The sequence below is a fragment of the Gavia stellata genome, chromosome 2 (genome assembly GCF_030936135.1).
Source record: "Gavia stellata isolate bGavSte3 chromosome 2, bGavSte3.hap2, whole genome shotgun sequence".
Taxonomy (NCBI): Eukaryota; Metazoa; Chordata; class Aves; order Gaviiformes; family Gaviidae; genus Gavia; species Gavia stellata.
In genome coordinates, this window is record NC_082595.1 from 44,861,489 (window position 1) to 44,881,084 (window position 19,596).

A 19,596-nucleotide genomic window follows, 5' to 3' on the forward strand; every position below is an offset into this window, starting at 1 on the left:
CTACTGGTAACATATATACATTAAGCTGAATTTGGTGGTCTTACACCGAAGCAATTCCAGAGAAAGCTTAATGGATTAATTTTTGCATTTTCACTTCTGAAATCCAAAATATTTGTATATTCAAGGTTGCAGATGGTTTTTCAGCTTGAACGAAATATAATACAGAGGTGACACTAAAGAAAAAAAAATTGCCAGCTGGAAAGACTTAATTGTCTTCTTATTCCAATGCTTAGTGATCAGGTAGTTCGTGTACTACATGTACAATAGAGGCCCACTTCCTCTGTAGAGAGCGGCTGACACCTTGTTGATTATTTTTGTGGCATACTCATCAGTTGAAGCTGTTTTGCTTTGTCTGGAATGATGTAGTTATGAATCTGAACTATCAAGAAGAAAGAAAGTAAATGACTTTATAGTCCAGGGGCTAAGGTGTTTCATTGGAAGTGGGATTTCTGTCTTTGCTATTACGAATATGAGACATGGTTCTTCTACAAGCAGTCGAAGGTCAACAGGAGAGACTGACATCTTTTCCGAAGGAGGAGACAACTTGTTAAGATTTCCACTTACTGGGTTAACACTGTAATCCCTGTGGTGAGAAAGTAATGATGTTACTGCTTCCTGCCTATATGGATGGTGCCTGAAGCCAACCCTTTAATTCTGCCATTTTGCTTTTCATAAAAGGATGTGACATAAAAACTCAATGCCATGCTTCAAATTCTTTTGTTTGACTCAAATGGAAATCTTTCTCAGTATTTGAAATAGCATCTTAGGCTGATGCAAGTAGCAGCACACAATTAGACCAGACTGGCATTGGCTCCTATGTTTTAACAGAGTTTGTACATTTTTTCCTGAATTCCTTGTAGCAACATAATTTATTTAGGTGCTGAAGTATATGTAGAGTTTCTGCAGGGAGGTATTTTGTGATCAACGGTAAAAATTTACTGACTGTAAAATGTAAATTATAACCTTGCTTTTTTAACTTTTAATCTCAGCTGTGTTCCAAGTCACTAAATATTAGGTTTTTCCTTAAATTCTGGTAAAGTGGCTTAGCAGCAATTACAGCTTAAAATAAAAAATGTTCAATTGCCTTTGAAAACAGAATGCAGATTAAGAGAGGATCGGTAAATAATCCAAACTTTTCTCACTTCCGTTAAAGATCATGTTTCTCATTTTTAAACCTATGCTAGCAAATTCAGAATGCATTTTACATGTCCTCAATAGTAACTTTCAAATCTTAATTTGATCTATAGATGTCAGCATAGATCTAACTAGTGTTCTGATAAAATAAATCATGTAACTTTTTTTTAAGCGTCTAATTTTTGAAGGTGTGCTTTCCACATGGCAGATTGTAATCTCAGGTGGATTTCTAAGTGTTTTGGATGTATATAAAAACCTGTTCTGCAGACCTTCATGAGGAGAGTTTAGACTGGTCTCCAAGTGGTGGAAACATCATTGACAATTAAGAGGGGAAATGCCTTAGAATTTTCTGTGCAACCTGTTCTTATCTTTTAAAATTGAAGCCATCTTGAGCTTTAGTGAATCTGGAGATCCCATAAATCAGCAAATAAAACCAGTTCTGTGCTGACTTTAGCTCTCAAGTGTTTTAAGGCATTCCTGTCATTATGTCTTAGAAACTGGAACTATAAACCCTCCAGTTAAAAATTGATATCCTGTGGTAAAATTTGTAGTTTTCCAGACGGGAAGTAATATTGTTCAGGTCACAGGAAAAAAAAAATGTTGGCCTATGATTAATAATATATGGAACTATAATTGAAAGCTACATAAAATTTAAAAAAAAACCCCAACTTCGAATGAATTGAAGCATAAACAGTTGAAAAGTTTTTGGTGGTTTTTTTTTTATATGGAAGTGATATGAGCTAATACACATGTAGAATACAGTACTTCGGTGTGTACATTCAGCTTTTTATGAGTATTAACTAGCAGAACCTAAGTGAGGTTTATAGTTCTTAAATTGAGAGTAAGATTGTATGTGGAATTTTAGCAAAATCTTTAGCTAGGTCAGATTATTCCATTCTGTTTAATTTTTTATAATCTTATGTAGATTTTTACTTTTATTAATTTCTCCACAAAACATTTTCTTAAATGGAAATAAGAAATTTTATGAGTGCATCACTTCAGTAAGAATAGTGGAGCACTATAAGCAGTGTTCAGTAGCTGTCATGAAACACCTCACAAGTAAGCTGTCTGAACAAAAGTTCCTCTTTCTTTCTAAGTTTTGTGATTAAGTAGCTTTTAATTTAGAGGTATGGAAACTGATAACAAAAGAACTTTCAAAATAGATACTGATTCAAAGTGCACTAGTGAGTTTTGTAATTTGTTTTCATACCTGTGGTTTAAAATTCTTGGGGTTTGTGGTATTTGCTTGTAAGCTTCTAAATCTTTTGTCTATGATAAAAATCCAGAAAAGTAGCAGTACGTATGACTAGGTGGCGGATAGTATTACGAGGAAACAGTTACCTTGCTGATGAGTAGAAATGAAGTCTTGTACTTCAGTTGAATAAAAGAGGACGTTTGAAGGTATTGGCAAGGTATTAAGGTCTGTCGTATGATAGAACATTTTTCTCTTTCTTTTTATTGAGAGGAGGTAGTTACTGATCAGCAAAAAATCACTAACACATTTTCTTTATTTTGATTATTCCATAGCTTAATTGATAGAAGAGGATTTATACAACCAGATACACCGCAATTAGCAGGACCATCAAATGGCATTACTATGTACGGGGCCACACAATCTCAGAGCAACATGGTAGGAATCATCCCATAGTGTTGTTCATCAAGATTCCTGTGAATGTTTTCCTTCTCCACTTTCATGTGAACTAATCAAGTAATAACTAACTGGATGCAGCTGACACTCTGGGTGGAATGACTTGTTTATTAACAGTAAAGAAAAATACCCAAGGCTCTTTTTGATGTATGTTTCACACAATGTAATAGTTATTGCTCATGGATTCTAAAAAGAGAGGCTTTTCTGCATTCTTGATTTATTGAATATACTGGTATTTTGACTTGTACTGTTGAAACCTGCTGTGTTTTGAACTGGAATATTCAAGTATCATGGACTTGCTCTGGTTCATAATTTTCCAGCTAGTTGTTATTTTGTATGGCACTTTCTTCATACTCTATTTCCTTCTTTGCTTGTACACTGCGGTTTTGCATAGACTAATGTGTTTTAAAAAGCAAAGATGAACAAAGACGAGTTTCTAGGGGAGAAGTATGTTGAAGAAAGAGCAGGAGGACACTGAACTTCCAATGAACCAGAAATGGCAACTGGATTGTTACAACAAAAGCTTTTAAACATCTTTGAAACTGTGCCAATAGTTTTTACTTTGTTTTTCGCTGGTGACATTGGCTATCATAATGGAAGATAGGATTTCCAGTGCCAAGAAGAAGAGAATAACTGGAAAGAGATCTTTTTCCAAAGGCAAGCATCTTACATATGTGCCTATTTCTGAATTGTTATCCACATATCATCGTATTATGTGGGTTCTAACCCTTTGTCAAAAAAGCCATGAGTTATGGAAACCTTCCCTCTGCCAAAAAAGAGGAGGCCACAAGGCCTTCTGACATAATTCAGCCTTTCTTTTGAACAAAATAAGAAAAGACTCACTATTCACAGACAGATTAGTTTTAGTGTCACTGATAAACTGGTATAAAAATTTTGTTGTAGTTCCTAAGCTGTTTTTACTTGTTATTTTGAGGATTAAATAGAAGATTTGTTAGTCACCTTAATGAGAAAATGTATTAAAGACACAGTATTAACTCTGAATCTTCTGTGAGGTGCAGTTGTGCAGAACAAGGTAGTGCTCCATGCAAATTTACTCAAAAAAAAGTAACTCTGAAAAGAGAAAAGAGGGTTTAAGAAAAAAAAAAAAAGGAAAGAGAAAGCAAACCTTAGAAATAGCCTGAGGTCTTTCAAGGATTACCCAAACTTTCTGACTCCGTCAAGACTTCTTATTTGTGATGATCGTTAAACCACAATAAGTCCCTGGCATTAAATTATCTTAACATTGTAAGAATTATACTTGCATTGTAAGAAGACACTATGGTTATTACTAGTTATTAATGTGAAAATCTTGTGCCAGTTTGATAGAAAATTGACTAAATGGAGAAATCTGTTATGTGATTCACTACTTTAAGTGAAACAGGTAGCTCTCAGATTTTAGAGTGTAATACCTCTAAATATGCAAATTCTTCAGGGATATGAACTTCTTATATCCTAGAACATGACACTACTCAAACTGGGAAAGTCTTGGGTTCTTTAACAGTCATCAGAGTCACTTGGAAATGTGCAGCTTTCATTTTTGAAAATGATCTCTCAGAAAATGCTTGAAAAATGTAATAGGTCTTGTTTGGTATGGAGGAATATCTTTAAGACTGTGATGCCATTTTTCTCACGGTATTATTCCTGGTCTGTATCCAAGACCAATTGGCTTTTAGTGGCAGCTGGCTATCAACATTAAAGTTTCTCCTTTGCGTTTTGTTGCAAACTGTTAAAGACCTGCTTAGTTTCCCAGTCTCTCTAGCACTATTTTCTCTTCACTATTAAAAATCTTGCATTCTTTCCTGAGTTGCTTGAAGCAATAAGAAATTATAAATTCATTTCCTGCTGGCAACAATGCAGTGGGACATAAATTTGCTTCTGATTTGTTCTTGTTTCACATCTCCCTTTTTCTGTGTTCTAAGGTCAACGTTTTTGCTCTTCTCAGTAGACTCCATACCTACTTTCAGGTTCCCATCTCTCCTATCTCATAAAGCAGCAAACAACAAAACTGATTTCCGTATTTCACAGTTAAAGATCTCAATCTCATCCACACAACAGACTTCCTTTTTTTCTACCAAAATTAATTCACCTTACTGCTAGCTTAATTGTTTTCAGCCATTCTGTTCAGTTACCAGATTTCCTGTTCCAATTTAAATTTCGACAGGAATAATCAAGTAAAACGTCATCATTCTATTTAAACCTTTTTCCCATGAAGTGACCCCTAGTACTTTCCCAGGCTTTACAGTATCTGTTTCTCTCAGCTTTTTTCCCAGTACACAATCTTAGATTCTTCTGAAGAAGTTTGGGAACAGGAGTGCTGTGAACACCAGCCATTCACTTGTTCTCCTCTGAAAAAGATTGCTGAAGCTTCTTGAGTGAAAGGCAGTGGAGTACACTTTACAGCAGAAGCATAACAAGGAATGCAGCATCCTGTTGGGTTTTTTGGGGTTTTGGTTTTTTTCTTTTTAGAGGAGGAATCTCTGCAAGATTCTCTAGAATCCCTCCTGCTAGAAGTTCAGATGCAAACATCAAAATTTCCTTTAGTGATTGATGGTTTAAATAATAGACTCAAGCCCAAGACTCCAGTGGAAGCAGAACAGTAGAGGGAAAGTCTTTGTGGAAGAAAAGGTTTCCTTTTTACCTCGTGTCCTCACTGACAAAGGTTAGGCAAAAGATGGAATATGATTCAGTCTTCCCTTCTGGAAGGTTGTATACCTCTTGGAAAAAAAGGCAGAGGCATAAAATGAAAAATGCTTTCTTGGAGCTGAGGCAGGTGGGCCACAAAGAACTGGCTAGTTTGAAGGGGATGTATCTGGTATTGCAGCTTGTATTATTATGGTTTCAGATAAGGACAAGCAAAGTGAAATTCCTTGACTTAAGATCATGTGTAGATCATAGTCTTAGTTCATAAATGCTTTTTAAATGGCAGAGGTTTAGCCATTTATACATCAGAGATAATTACACTATGTTAACGAGTTTAACTCTTTTGAGTACAGGAAATAATTTATCAGAAATCTGAAGTGTGTTCCAGTACACCTTTATGGTGTGTCTCTCTGGATTTTATTCCAGAATGCATTACATCTTCTTATCTCTACATTGAATCACAATGTCTAGATGTTATACTACTTAATCCATATAGTGTGCTAAAATGTCTCTCCGGCCCATTGATTTTAATGAGAATCTTCTATCACACTTGTCTTCTCTTATTCCTTCCCTTCCCTCTTTCCTTTCCTTCTCTTCCCTTCCCTCAAATCTTTTACTCAGTGACTTGTGCCTTTCTAAATAGAACTCTTTTGCTTCACCCAACTAGCCTGTGGTCATTCTTTAAATCTCTCTAGGTTGCTTAGTATTATATTCTGCTTTCATTTACTTTAATACATCTTTTAGCATAGCATCGTTTTTGCATTTAACCTCAAAATAAATATCAGGCTAAGCTTAAACTTGCCAGACACTTGTTTTCAGTGCAATACACTATCTCTTATTCAAGATACCATTTGTGGGACACTATTTTTGTATTTAACAGCTTTGGTGGTAATTTTGCCTTTGAGACTTCCGGTATTTCATGTAGGAGCTACCCTACTCGTGCTAGTGACTCAGTTTGTCACAGTCTCAAAGTCAGGGTTGTTGCTATAATCAGTGCTTCATAGACCCATACTATGATTTATTTTTTCCTAGGTCTTTATAAAAGAGCTTTTTCTCCTGTTCTCTCCTTAGTATCTCCCTTATTTTACTAAGCGCTGAAGTTTTATTTACTCTTTTGAGGGCGGGAAGCGCATAATTTTTTTCCTGGTACATTCCCAGTGTTTTTAATCTCTTTTCCAATATAATTTGAAATTAATCTGGTCAGTTCATTAGCCAGCTTCTTAATGTCCTTACCCAAATGACAAACATGGTCACTTGAAGCTAATGTTCTGTAGATCTGATTTTTCCTAAGTATTTCCCTATTGCATTTTAGTGCTGATTATTTTCACAAGCTCTTAATTAGTTTGGTTGCCCTAGTATCTCTCTTCTCATTCTTAAGAATTTTTTTTGCATGAAATGCAATATCTTACCCATTATGAAATCATAATTTTCTGTATTTTATTCTTTCTTTCTCTTTCATTTTAAGGTTTATTTTCTTCCTATTCTGAAAAAAGTTCTTATTTCACCATAAACCCATCAGCTACCATTACCTGGATCTGCACTCCTGTAGTACTTAGCTTTCTCTTAAAAGCCTGAGTTGATTCTTGGGTTTTGATACAGGGTATTTTATTCTGTAGGAGTCCATTACGAAGAAACACAGAATCCATTTCACTCCATGCACTTTTTTAGAGGAATTAGTTTGCTTTATTTTTACTATGATGTCTCTAGGATTTCTCTAATGCCTTACAAAGTGATGGATTTTACTTCTATTTGCCTGTGTCTCAGGACAGGTTTATTTCTTTATTTTTAAGAAATTCGCTTGTACTCCTACATTCTAGGTATCTCTTGTTCAATGCTTAGGTAGTTCCTTGTGTGCCAAATTCCCTTATTTCCAGTTCTCCCTTTCCTTTCCAGGATGCAAATTCTTTAGTTAGAGTGTTTGTTTTCTTACTTACATGTACCACTGACCCATAATAGTGCATGCGCAACATTCGTTACCAGTGAGACGTGCAGCAAAGTCCTCTCCCAAATGTTCACATCAGTGTTTCTAGCACTGATCTGGAAACAGGAATCCAGCTGATCCAGGGAACTTTAACCCTGACCATCCTAGCATACTTTCTCCTTTGCTTTTCATATTATTAGGAGGAAGTATTTCTACCATGACAGTACAGGGATCAGCAAGGATAGGAGCCCCACTTTGCTGGGAGTTTTACGAGTGTGTTTCCTTGTATATTTACTGTCGTACTTAACAAATACAATTTATCATTGCCCAAAACGGAACTTAGGGCTCCTATCAGGTCAACGTTACTACAGTCAAGGTTGATAGAGGATTTTTGTTAAAGCATTTTACTTCACAGTTAAAATGGGTTAAGGGCACATGCAGTAAATCAACTTCAGCATTTGCTTTGGATTGAGGTATGTTTTAGAAGCAATTCTTTTGATTGTGCATATTTACTTCATTTTTCATTCACATCGCAGAGCAGTATCAGAGCACATGAACTAGATTTCTTTCAGAAGGCGTGCTCCCAGAATGCACCCAACATGCTCTAACCATTCATGGACATTCAGTCCATAAGAACAAACAGCTAGTCTGAAGTAAAATCCCTGGAACAGGTTATAGTTTCCCCTTTAGCTTCAGAAGCATTTCTCTTCATAGATCTCCTGGTGCACTGTACTACTTGCTAGTGGAGCCATTGACTTAGTGGGTTTTCTGGCTCAGTTGTTGCACAGTATCTGCAATACCATTATTTTGAGTGTGAAATCCTACAGCTGTTGGGAACAGTTATACAGCTCTACCCCTCCACTCTTTACCCATCTATTGTATCCATCTAGTATGGCATTGCACCATCCTTTCTGTTACTTCATAGCACTGTCATTCAGTGCTGTCAATCTCCTCTGAACTTTTTGTTGTTTGTACTTTATTCAGAGATGCTGAGATAATTCAACCTTCTTTTCTCCATCTTCTGAGAACTGTAATGATTCTTTAATGTTACCAGTGTTGAGAAAAATTTTAACGAAGTTAATTTTGAATTCAAACTAAATAATATCTGGCTTTGGCATTAGAAATGTGAAAAATGTATTGCCATGTGCAACAACTATGTTAACATTTATGTTTTACGTAGCTTAGAAAAAATCAGATTTTCTTCAGAAAAAAAAATCAAAAATATTGTTTCCTTAGTTGTTTGTATTTATTATTTGTGAAATAAATGCAGAATTTTAGGTTTTGTCTAATTTGCTTTAATTTGTGCCTTTTGATGTGAAAATAAATACAGAGATGGCTAAAAATTTCTGTGCACATATATAATTGAAATTCTGTACTTGCAGAACTTATTAAACTTGTCTTAGCTTCAGAATCTGCTGTTCCTCTGAAACAGTGGAAATTGTAAGTGGAAAATAAAATCAGTAGATCTGATGTAAGAAGGTACTGGTGGAATAATTTCTACAGTAGATTTTTAAATGTTTAGATCTCAGTGCTTGGCTTCCTTTTTGTTACATACGTAGGCTTTTTTATTCTATTTGAAATGCTGGCATTGAGTAATTCATGTGATTAATAGCTGTTAAGACTTCTGGCCCTAAATTTCATGTAATTGAGTGAAATATGGAATCAAGGAAAAAACACCATGCCAGCCCTATAAACAAATCTGATTTCCTTGTTTAGTTTTGTGTTGGCTGTTTAGACTCAAGAATAGTCTACCTGTATAGTATATGTTGTTTTTATCAGATGTTTTTGAGAGCTTCATTGAACACATCTACTTTTTCTAGTATAAACCCACTCTAGTCACTTTTGAAAGCTGTTTACAGCCTGTATTTTCCTAAGAAATTTCATGCTGATCACTGTTAAACAGAACAAAAAAAAAAAAAACCTGAAAGGGATCTGAATAAGAGGAGAGGCTTTAGGGAAGTGACAAGTGTGTGGAAAATGAAGAAGAGATATATAGCACCTGAGAAAGTTACATAATAACGCTCTGTTTAGTGGAGCTTTATAAGGCTACTTTATCTTTTCAATATTGATTCAGTTGAAATGAACTAGAGTTCAGTAGCAAGAAAATGAATTCAGACTATACAATGAGTTCAAGCAAATTACCTTCAGCTAATGTAAAACGGTGTACTTGTATTGCCTGTAACACATTAATGATTTCCTTTTGAAAATCAGTGCTGAAGCTTCACTAAAGCAATGTCAGCTGCTAACATTATTGGTTTTCAATGTACCCCAGTGGTTATAGGCACTCCTTTGTTATTTAACATGCTCTTTGGCTGCTGCTTTTCAGAAAAGATGGATTTTGTTAGTCTTTTTGAAGTTTGAAAATTCAGTTAACAGATCTTTAGGGTCTGCATAGGTTGGTTGAAGGGCTACAGTTTAATTGAAATAAGCAGGTGTGAATAGCTATATTAATCAAGAATGAGTTGTTCACACTGAATTACTAATTGAAAGCTTGACTTTAAAAGATGCTGACAGTTTTCTTCTCAGTAAGGTACTTATGCAAGAGTTTGGCTTTAAGCCTGTGAGTAATCCCTCTGAAATTATATGGGATCACTTCAGTTGTTTGGCTGGGGCTGTTCATCATTTTGTGGGGGAAAAAATTGCCTGCAACATATATGAACTCAATTTATGTAAGAGGAAGTGAGTGCGTTTTTCTTTCTGAAAGTGTAAATATTGGAAAATATGTAACTGAGTAAGGATCAGACTTCTGCCTGTCAAAAAGTAGTTGGACTGGGAATCTTAAACCACTTAGACACATTTAAAATACTACCTATCTACTGTGACCATGTAGTCTGTTTGTACACTTTCTGAATATAACATATGTGCATCCATCATTAAGCTCTTCAGTGGTGGAATGGGGGGACCTGAAAATACCAGAGGAAGCATTCATAGTGATGGTTTTCATCATACAGTAAAGGAAGCAAAAGTCTTCCCATGAATTTGCATAGAGTATATCACGGTGGCTTATTAAACTCAAATGGGCATTTTAGGGAATTGCTGTCGTGTTAGTAGCAATGGTTATGACTGGGAATGTCTTGAACAGATGTTGGATTTGTAATGTCTTTCAGTAATCTGATGTAGATCGAAGAAGTCAGTCGTAAAGTAGAACATATTGCTTTAACAGAATCCTTGAAATAACAACCATGAATAGGCATACCTCTGCATATATTTTTTTTTTTATTCTGCTTGCTTCCAAATTTGCTGAATTGGAGTTACAGTTCTATTCATTGACTGTAGTGTTTCTCTTGCACAGCAAAACAGTAATATGGAAAATAAATCTAACAGGATTTTGAAAATCTGCAGATGTTATAACTGATCTGGCTATGAATTAAATAAATATTGTCCTTGGAAGCTCTCAAAAATCATGCCAGTTTGTGTTAAAGAAACGTAATTTGGCAGTAGGTCTACTACCACTTAGCTAGCTGGACGTTATTGAAACAACTACCTGTCTTGTCATCTCAAGGAATGAATGATAATTTTGTATAAACAGTTCTTAGGAATGATGTAGAGCCAAAAGCGTTCCTGGTAATACTCACTGAGCTTAATTGAATTTATATAATGCTGAATTTGGCTTGTTATTGTGAAAGTGCTTACCAGAAAATTTGTGTTTTGTACCTTGATTCTTCTCATTGTCAAGATTAAATTAATGAAGAAACAGCCTAAAAATCATGAAAGTTTATATCAAATTAATATATCTGCAGTTCTGCCTTATTTCTACACAACTTGTAGAGTATTGAGTATAGTGTAATATATTCTCTAGTGTGTATACATAATGCATTGAATTGGGGGGGGTGGAATTTTTGCTCATAGAGGCTGTATTGTCAGCTATATCTTTATAAAACCACCTGCATCAAAGGAATTCTTCCTCTGGAAAACTTCTGTAGCACCTTAATTCCAACACGTGAAGACCAATTAAAAAAAGACACTTGCCTAGTGTTTTTGAACTTGGAAAGATGCTTGGTTTATGCCTTTGGGACTCTCTCTGAACTGCTAGCTACTCTAGGGTAAAATGAGCAGTGTGGTAGTGATTCATCTCAGCTGGAATTGGGGAGGTTTTGAGATGCCTGATGCAGTTAGTTACACATGGACTGTGCAGCTAGACTTTCCAAATGGCTTCGAACAAGAATAAGCAAAGCATTTGAATTACAGTACTCACAAAATACTATTTTAGAGGTTACCAAAACCCTCAAGTGAACACTGTAAATGTTTATCATAATTTACTTTCATGGTAATCCAAGGCACTGGCTCAGTTATGCATGCTTTTTTTGTTTTTTCCTGGGCAGCATGCAATGGGATTTTGGGTGGCTAACCATGGAATGATACTAATGGCTTTCTTTTTTTTCTCTTCGCATCCCATTCTTTTCCATACCTTTTTGTCCATATTCTCCCTTTTTTTTCTCTGTTTTGTTTGCCTTGTATGATTTTGACACCCTTCCATTCTACAGTGTGACCAAGATCAGTGCATTCAGAGCACTAAATTCGTTTTGCAGGCCGCTGCCACCCCCCTACTACAGAGTGAGCCAAGCATAACTAGTGAAGAACTACCTTTACCAGGAAAGACTACTATCAGTGGGCCTTGTGCAACTCTAACTCTAGGGCAACCAACACCACCATCTTCTATGCCAAATCTCACATCAGATACAGGTTTGACAGACATGATACCATTAAAAGAGGAACATGAAGGTCATCAGTTTCTCACTCCTGAAGAAGCTCCGTCACCCCCTGGGATGCTGCCAAGTGGAAGTCCTATTACACACAGCCATACAATGCACGTCTTGAGTCTAGCCAGCCAGGATTCATTGCATGAAGACTCAGTACGTGGTCTTGTGAAGCTTAGCTCAGTTTGAACAGCGTTTTTGAACATTGCACCATTTCTTGGTGTCTATACAAATCTCTGCTTAACAGGAATGACATTGCAGTACCACTGTAAGACTTCGTAACATGCCTATAATGGAAACTTTATTGCGTGATGGAGTCTACTAAAAAGACAAGTTATTTTTTCAATGGAGCTATGGCATTTTTTGGACCAGGTTGCTAATGGTTGTGTTTTGATGGTGACTGCATTTTATTTTTAAGCAAAACCAGAAACGGTCAATAATCTTGTTTCCTGAAGCTTGGATACAGCAAGTTGGAATTCAGCCTGTAACAAACACCATGTACAGTACAAGAGAGACATTCTTGGATGTAAGTGTCATGCTCTGTGTTCTATGCTGTTGTAATACACACTTGTTAAGGCTTCCCACACTTGTGGCCAGAATGATCTGCACTTACATGTTATGCTACTAATATTTGAGATAGAAAATTACCATTCCATTTGTTAAGACAAAAAAAAAGAATACAGATATGGATTTGCATGCCACGCTACAGTATGTGTTACAGTGGTGTTGGTATTAAGAGAAAGTGCTGCTTTTTTATTTGTGACTTTCAAAGTGCTGTTTCATTTAAAGACAGTGCAACAAACAAATTGATGGACTATATTATTTTTTCAATTTATTAAAGTTTATTTTAAATTAATCAGTGGTGCCTAGAAGATGGAGAATTACTGGTTTGATCATGTTGCATATCATTTAACCTTCTGTTTAAGTGTTTAGAGTGAGATATTGTGTTGTGCCATACCACGAGATTCTTCCACTCCCTAATGTGATACAATTACCCGTGGACCTCCAATAAAATGACATCCTCTATTTCTTGGACATGTGTACAGTTATCCTTGCACAGTTTTCCTTGGGAAACAGGGGGAAGTCATGATTTGTTGACATAGTTTGTAAAGGTTTGACTAGAATATGTCTACATAATGAAACCAGAGCTATGGTGGAAGAGCTGCTTACAATTAGGATTGCTTCAGCATCTTCTGTGGTTTTGTTTAAGATGTGTATTTGTTCCCGGAAGAAGTATGGAAACAGCAGAGTTAGCCTCTGCTTGGACAGTAATTCTGTGTTCCTTATCATATGGCTAAAGGGCGAGGGGCTTAAGATTCAAGACAAAGACAGACACCTTAGGGAAGTAATCTTAAATGGTTAAAAATAGACTGTAGCTGCCCCCAGCCATCATCCTTCATTTGTATTTGTCCTTTAATATTTTAAATTGAAATCTTGATTTCATAGAATTCTTCTGTGCTTTTTTTAAGTAAAGCACAATAAAAAGGTTAAAGAGATTTTTATAATTATTTCTCATGATAGCTGAAGAGAACCTTAGTTAAGCTGAGAAAGTTCAGTAGCTTTAATACTGTATTTAACATGCTTTTCAAGATGTGGAACCTGGATTCTTTTCTCAGGACAAAACACATTCTGCACTTAATTTATCTGATACTTCTACAGCATGAAAGCATTCACCAGTTAAGAAACGTAACAGTTCTGTATTGTTCCCTATGGTCATTCACTGACACCAAGCTAAAAATCTTTTTGTTTTTACTTTCATTGTTGAAATTGAAGACAATCAGCCTGCAGAAAATCAGTCACCCATGCTATTGAAGTTTCAGACAAGATACTGACAAATACCCTACTCCAAGTTTTCATAAGCAATCTGTTTCTATAATTGATGGTGCTAGCTTTGACGTAATTCAGCACGTAGAACATAGCAACACTTTCTGTCTATAAGTGCCATAATGGGTCCACCAAAGAACCTCTGGCAAACAAGTCTGTCCCAGTAATTGGAGCCACCTTCCCAGCATTTTCCTGAAGCTGGGACAGTTTCGAGTTCTTTCCACCAGTCAAACTGTAGTGACTGACATGTCCCATTTGGCTGGTCTCCCAATAAACCCCAAGTATTGGCATTTATTTCTGTGTCTGCTCTTGAAGAAGAGTCAGTGATGCTCATCATCTTGATGTCATTTTTCCCTGCTGTGGCTTCTCATGTATGAACCCATGAACATCTGCATTAAAGCAGGTAACGGATTGAGGGCTGGAGATACTGGTCTTTATAGGCCTGGCTAAAGAATCCCAGCTTTGAGTTTGTAGACAATAACTTGACTGAATCATTATCTCATAGGTGTCTGTGGGTAGTTAACTGTGGATGCATTACTCACTACATAGAAGGACAAGTCAAATATTTTTAATGTGGTATCAAAACTTCCCACTTGTAGCAGTAATGATGAGGATGACTATTTTAAGGAAATTGTTCTTTTTAAGTCTCCCTGAATACCCAAGGGATTTTATCCTTCCAAGAATACCAACTTCGTGACAGCATTTGTATGTCATTGCCACTGGGGAGTAGTACAGAAAGCTGCACATCAGCTCTGTGTGCATGATAAAATTAGTGTCAGCTTCAACATGAAATGGAAGGGAGAAGGACAGGATTAAGAATCTTTATGCTGTTTTCCATGTGAAACTTGTGCTCATGCTTTTCACCATCATTTTTTTAACTTCTTGTTTTGTTTATAACTGAGGTATGAGGATTACCTAACAAAATTGAAACTGATGTGCTTTTTTTTTTTAGGTTTTGGGGTTTTTTTTTAGTTTTTAACATCACAGCCTTGTTTTTTTAACGTGTTTATGTTTTTAAGTTTGTCACTTGAGAATGAATTAAATACTCTGAATTTGTCTGTCTAGATATTTATATGACCCTTATTTTAAGTGTATTTTCCTTCCCATCTCAGTCTTTTTTAAATGGTGACGTCTCTAACCTCCGTGACGACTGCCTTGTGAGGACATCTGCTGGAAGATTTTGGAACTAAGTCTGTTAACCTATATGATGTGGTACTTGCAGTCTTTGATTGACAGCAGGCAGTGATTTATGGAATCATAGAAGCATTTAGGTTGGAAAGAACCTTTAAGATCAAGTCCAACCATTAACATAACACAGCCAAGTCCACCGCTAAACCATGTCCCTAAGCGCTACATCTACATGTCTTTTAAATACCTCCAGGGATGGTGACTCAACCACCTCCCCGGACAGCCTGTTCCAATGCTTGACAACCCTTTTGGTGAAGAAATTTTTCCTAATATCCAATCTAAACCTCCCCTGGTGCAACTTGAGGCCATTTCCTCTTGTCCTATCACTTGTTACTTGGGAGAAGACACTGACACCCACCTCCGTACAACCCCCTTTCAGGTAGTTGTAGTGAGGGATAAGGTCTCCCCTCAGCCTCCTCCTCTCCAGGCTAAACAACCCCAGCTCCCTCAGCCGCTCCTCATAAGACTTGTGCTCCAGACCCCTCACCAGCTTCATCGCCCTTCTCTGGACATGCTCCAGCACCTCAATGTCTTTCTTGTAGTGAGGGGCCCAAAACTGAACACAGTATTTGAGGTGTGTCCTCACCAGAGCCGAGTACAGCGGCACGATCACCTCCCTACTCCTGCTGGCCACACTGTTTCTGATACAGGCCAGGATGCCGTTGGCCTTCTTGGCCACCTGGGCACACTGCTGGCTCATATTCAGCCGGCTGTCGACCAACACCCCCAGGTCCTTTTCTGCCAGGCAGCTTTCCAGGCACTCATCCCCAAGCCTGTAGCGTTGCATGGGGTTGTTGTGGCCAAAGTGCAGGACCCGGCACTTGGCCTTGTTGAACCTCATACAATTGGCCTGGGCCCATGGATCCAGCCTGTCCAGATCCCTCTGCAGAGCCTTCCGACCCTCAAGCAGATCAACACTCCCTCCCAACTTGGTCTGCAAACTTACTGAGGGAGCACTCAATCCCCTCATCCAGCTCATTGATAAATATATTAAACAAGACCGGCCCCAAAACTGAGCCCTGGGGAGCACCGCTTGTGACCTGTCACCAAGTGGATTTAACTCATTCACCACAACTCTTTGAGCCTGGCCATCCAGCCAGTTTTTTACCCAGTTGTGCTGGTTTTGGCTGGGATGGGGTTAACTTTCTTCATAGCAGCTAGTATGGGGCTGTGTTTTGGATTTGGGCTGGAAACAATGTTGATAAAGCAGGGATGTTTTAGTTACTGCTGAGCAGTGCTTACACAGAGTCAAGGCCTTTCCTGCTCCTCACACCACCCCACCAGCGAGTAGGTTGGGGGTGCACAAGAAGTTGGGAGGGGACACAGCCGGGACAGCTGACCCCAACTGACCAAAGGGATATTACATACCATATGACGTCATGCTCAGTATATAAAGCTGGGGGAGGAAGAAGGAAGGTGGGGACATTCGGAGTAATGGCGTTTGTCTTCCCGAGCAACCGCTACGCGTGATAGAGCCCTGCTTCCCTGCAGATAGCTGAACACCTGCCTGCCGACGGGAAGTGGTGAATGAATTCCTCCTTTTGCTTTGCTTCTCCGCGTGGGTTTTTTGCTCTACCTATTAAACTGTCTTTATCTCAACCCATGAGTTTTCTCACTTTTACTCTTCCAATTCTCTCCCCCACCCCACCTGGGGGGAGTGAGTGAGCGGCTGTGTGGTGCTTAGTTGCCGGTTGGGACTAAACCACAACAACAGTGAAGAGTATACCCATCCAAGCCACGATTCGCCAGCTTCTCCAGGAGAATACTGTGGGAGACAGTGTCAAAGGCTTTACTGAAGTCCAGGTAGACAACGTCAACAGCCTTTCCCTCATCCACTAGGCGGGTCACCTGGTCATAGAAGGAGATCAGGTTGGTCAAGCAGGACCTGCCTCTCATGAACCTGTGCTGGCTGGGCTTGATTACCTGGTGGTTCTGTTGATGCCTCTGAAAGGGTTTTTCGTCCGTTCCCCTCACCTCCATCACACCTGTCTTCAATTGTGGGTGCTCCCTTCATTGGAACTTGTATATACATCTGGAATGAGTGACCAAGGTAACTATTCATGACCTACTCTACAGCTTTGATTTTTTCATTTTATTTTGGTTTTTTGAGCTTTGATTACAGAGTATACACGCTAGGGATTCAAATTGATAATCCTAGTCAATACTGCACAGGGGTTTTCCTATGTTTTTTCTTTGACAATTAGCATACTAATATTAAATAGTTCTTTCCATGTTCGTCTGATTTATAAATCGAAGTGAAAGTTGATATTTTCACAAGAGTAATTTTTTTTAAATTCTAAAATCTTTGCATAAAAACTGGTTAGTTTAGCTGATAAAAAGTATTTATTTTGTTTTTATTTTTTAAAATAACTTTTTTCTCTTCTAGGTGTCTATATAATATTCTATGTAGAATGAAATACAGTGCTTCATAAAATGTTTTTAAAGGCTTTTTATTCTTGTGATTTCTCAAAGACATTTCTATTTTAAAAGGGAGTTTTATATTCATATCAGTTAAGCAGTAATGTAATAAATGTCAAAATATTATTTTATTTTTGTATAACACTGCATCCTTTATCAATTTTTCATCTGTTCATGTTAACTGATTGTACAGGTAGATGTATTTCTGCACAAAGTGCTTAATGTATTCATTAAAAATAATCTTACAGATGGAAGATTAGCTGTTTTGCAGTTGATCCCAGTCAGTGATCCTAGAAGAAGCAAACTGATCTCATTAACCCAAAGACCTATGGGTTAGCAGCATGTGTTACAAGGGAGATGACCAACTTGTGATACTGCTGATTTTGTATTTTTTTAAATCTATACAGTGAATATAATAGGTCATGGTAAGTAAATTGTTGCCTAATGTTCAAAATACTGAACATTAGGCAATGTGAAGGAGCATCTCTGCAGAACTAGCAAAATTGAGCTTCTGTTTGCCTTTTAGTTCCCAAATTCAATACAGCTTGAAGAACAACTCAACAATGTTAGAGGGGTCTAATCCTTACTTTAGTTCTCTTCTGGTTTAAATTATATGTGGGAACTGTCATCACGTATCTGGTGATTATTTTTTTCCCTTCCCCTTCTTATCAGCAGTGGTCCCCTGAAGATAAGCATGGTGTGTTGGGCCTCAGACCAGCCTGACTCTGTTTTAAAAATCGATTGCTGCCCAAGTGATTTTTTTTAAGGGCTGAAGTGAAATGAGGTAGCGTACTTCAACACGCTTTCAGATATTCTTAGGCCCAAAATATCAATGGAATGTGTTTTAGACAGTTGCGTATGGATTTGGTTCATTTAAACGAGAACTGTCCTAGTTTTCAGGATCCATCTGGGTCAGGGCTTCCTGGTTTTGGTTGCGTGCCTGCCCGCAAAGATGTTGCAATTTGACATCTGGCTGAGTGCACTGTCTGGACTTCCAAGAGACTGGTGGGATTAAGTGGGCTATTTAAACCTGTGTAAATCTAGATTAATTCTGAGTTGATGCAGCAATTCAGTTCCATCACCAGAAGGCAACAATCTGTTAACAATCAGCTACAGAATTTGAAAGTTCACCACAAACAATGCAGGGTGGAGAGGAGAATAACTTTTGGATGTTATGAAGAGATAAAATAGGAGTCTGTTTCTAAGGTAGGTCAGAGAGGACAAGAATAAGAAAATGAAAGGGAGAAGACTGAGTGAAAGCAGAACAGAGAAGATCAGCAGGTGACATGGAGGAAAAGGGGAATTACCTGTAAGCTGTGGAAGGGGCAGGAGGGGGAATAAACAAAAAAGCCACATGGGGAAAAAAGAGGACAGCTGTCAACATTAATCAAACAATTTTTTTTTTAAAATCAAGATAATTGCTTACTGGTATTCAAATGTTTTTTGTGAGAAATTTCTTAAAAATAATTCTGGAAAAAAAATTAAGATAAAAGGTTAGACTTTTGAGAGAAAGCAACTGTAGGAAGATGATGAGAAAAACGTGAGGAGTTGATCTGCCCTCAAGCTTCTCTCCCCTGATATCTTTTCCTACTTCTGTTTTGAAAATACATCTGTAAATATAAAAAGAGGTGAAATCTTGGTCCCTTTGAAGTTGATGGGATGTTTAAGACACTGACCATGCTAAAAATGGTAACTACTTAGGCATTTTGCATTTCCATACTGATAATTGTTTTAGCATTCTGTATTTCCATACCAGAAGTGCCATTGCACTGGGAAAATGCATGGTGTAGTATGGTTCTGTGTTTCTTGGTGATGTCTTCATTAAATTTGCTCACCTTGAAGTAAAAGTGTTTTCCTAAGCAGTAGTCTCACCAATTGGACATGAAACCTGGAATTCAGTCAGAGTTTCTGTGACTAGTGTGCAAATAGGTGTTAAGACTACGGGCTAGATAAGCTTTGTGGTTTACAAACCAAAAAGATCTGTCCCACAGATATAGATTTACTTTGCAGTAGATACTGAAGTCAATTCCACTGGCAACAAAGTGTTAATGCCAGTGTTACCTTGATGTATTTTATGCCCTTCCCAACTTCAGCTACATTGCCTCTTCTGAAAAATTGGAAAAACA

General features: G+C 37.5%; 1 protein-coding gene across 4 annotated transcripts in view; it reads left to right on the forward strand.

The window, feature by feature from the left end:
- The window catches only part of ZDHHC14 (zinc finger DHHC-type palmitoyltransferase 14), a 110,768-nt gene extending 97,696 nt beyond the window's left edge, over positions 1 to 13,072 (forward strand). For 2 of the 4 annotated variants that reach the window (XM_059829872.1, XM_059829879.1), the window contains exons 8-9: positions 2,662 to 2,764; positions 11,828 to 13,072. In XM_059829872.1, the coding sequence (XP_059685855.1) occupies positions 2,662 to 2,764; positions 11,828 to 12,229 (505 nt within the window). In that variant the 3' untranslated portion in view covers positions 12,230 to 13,072. The remainder of the gene's footprint in view (positions 1 to 2,661; positions 2,765 to 11,827) is intronic. The other 2 variants (XM_059829887.1, XM_059829895.1) reach the window with 1 other exon arrangement.
- Positions 13,073 to 19,596: the final 6,524 nt, after the last annotated feature.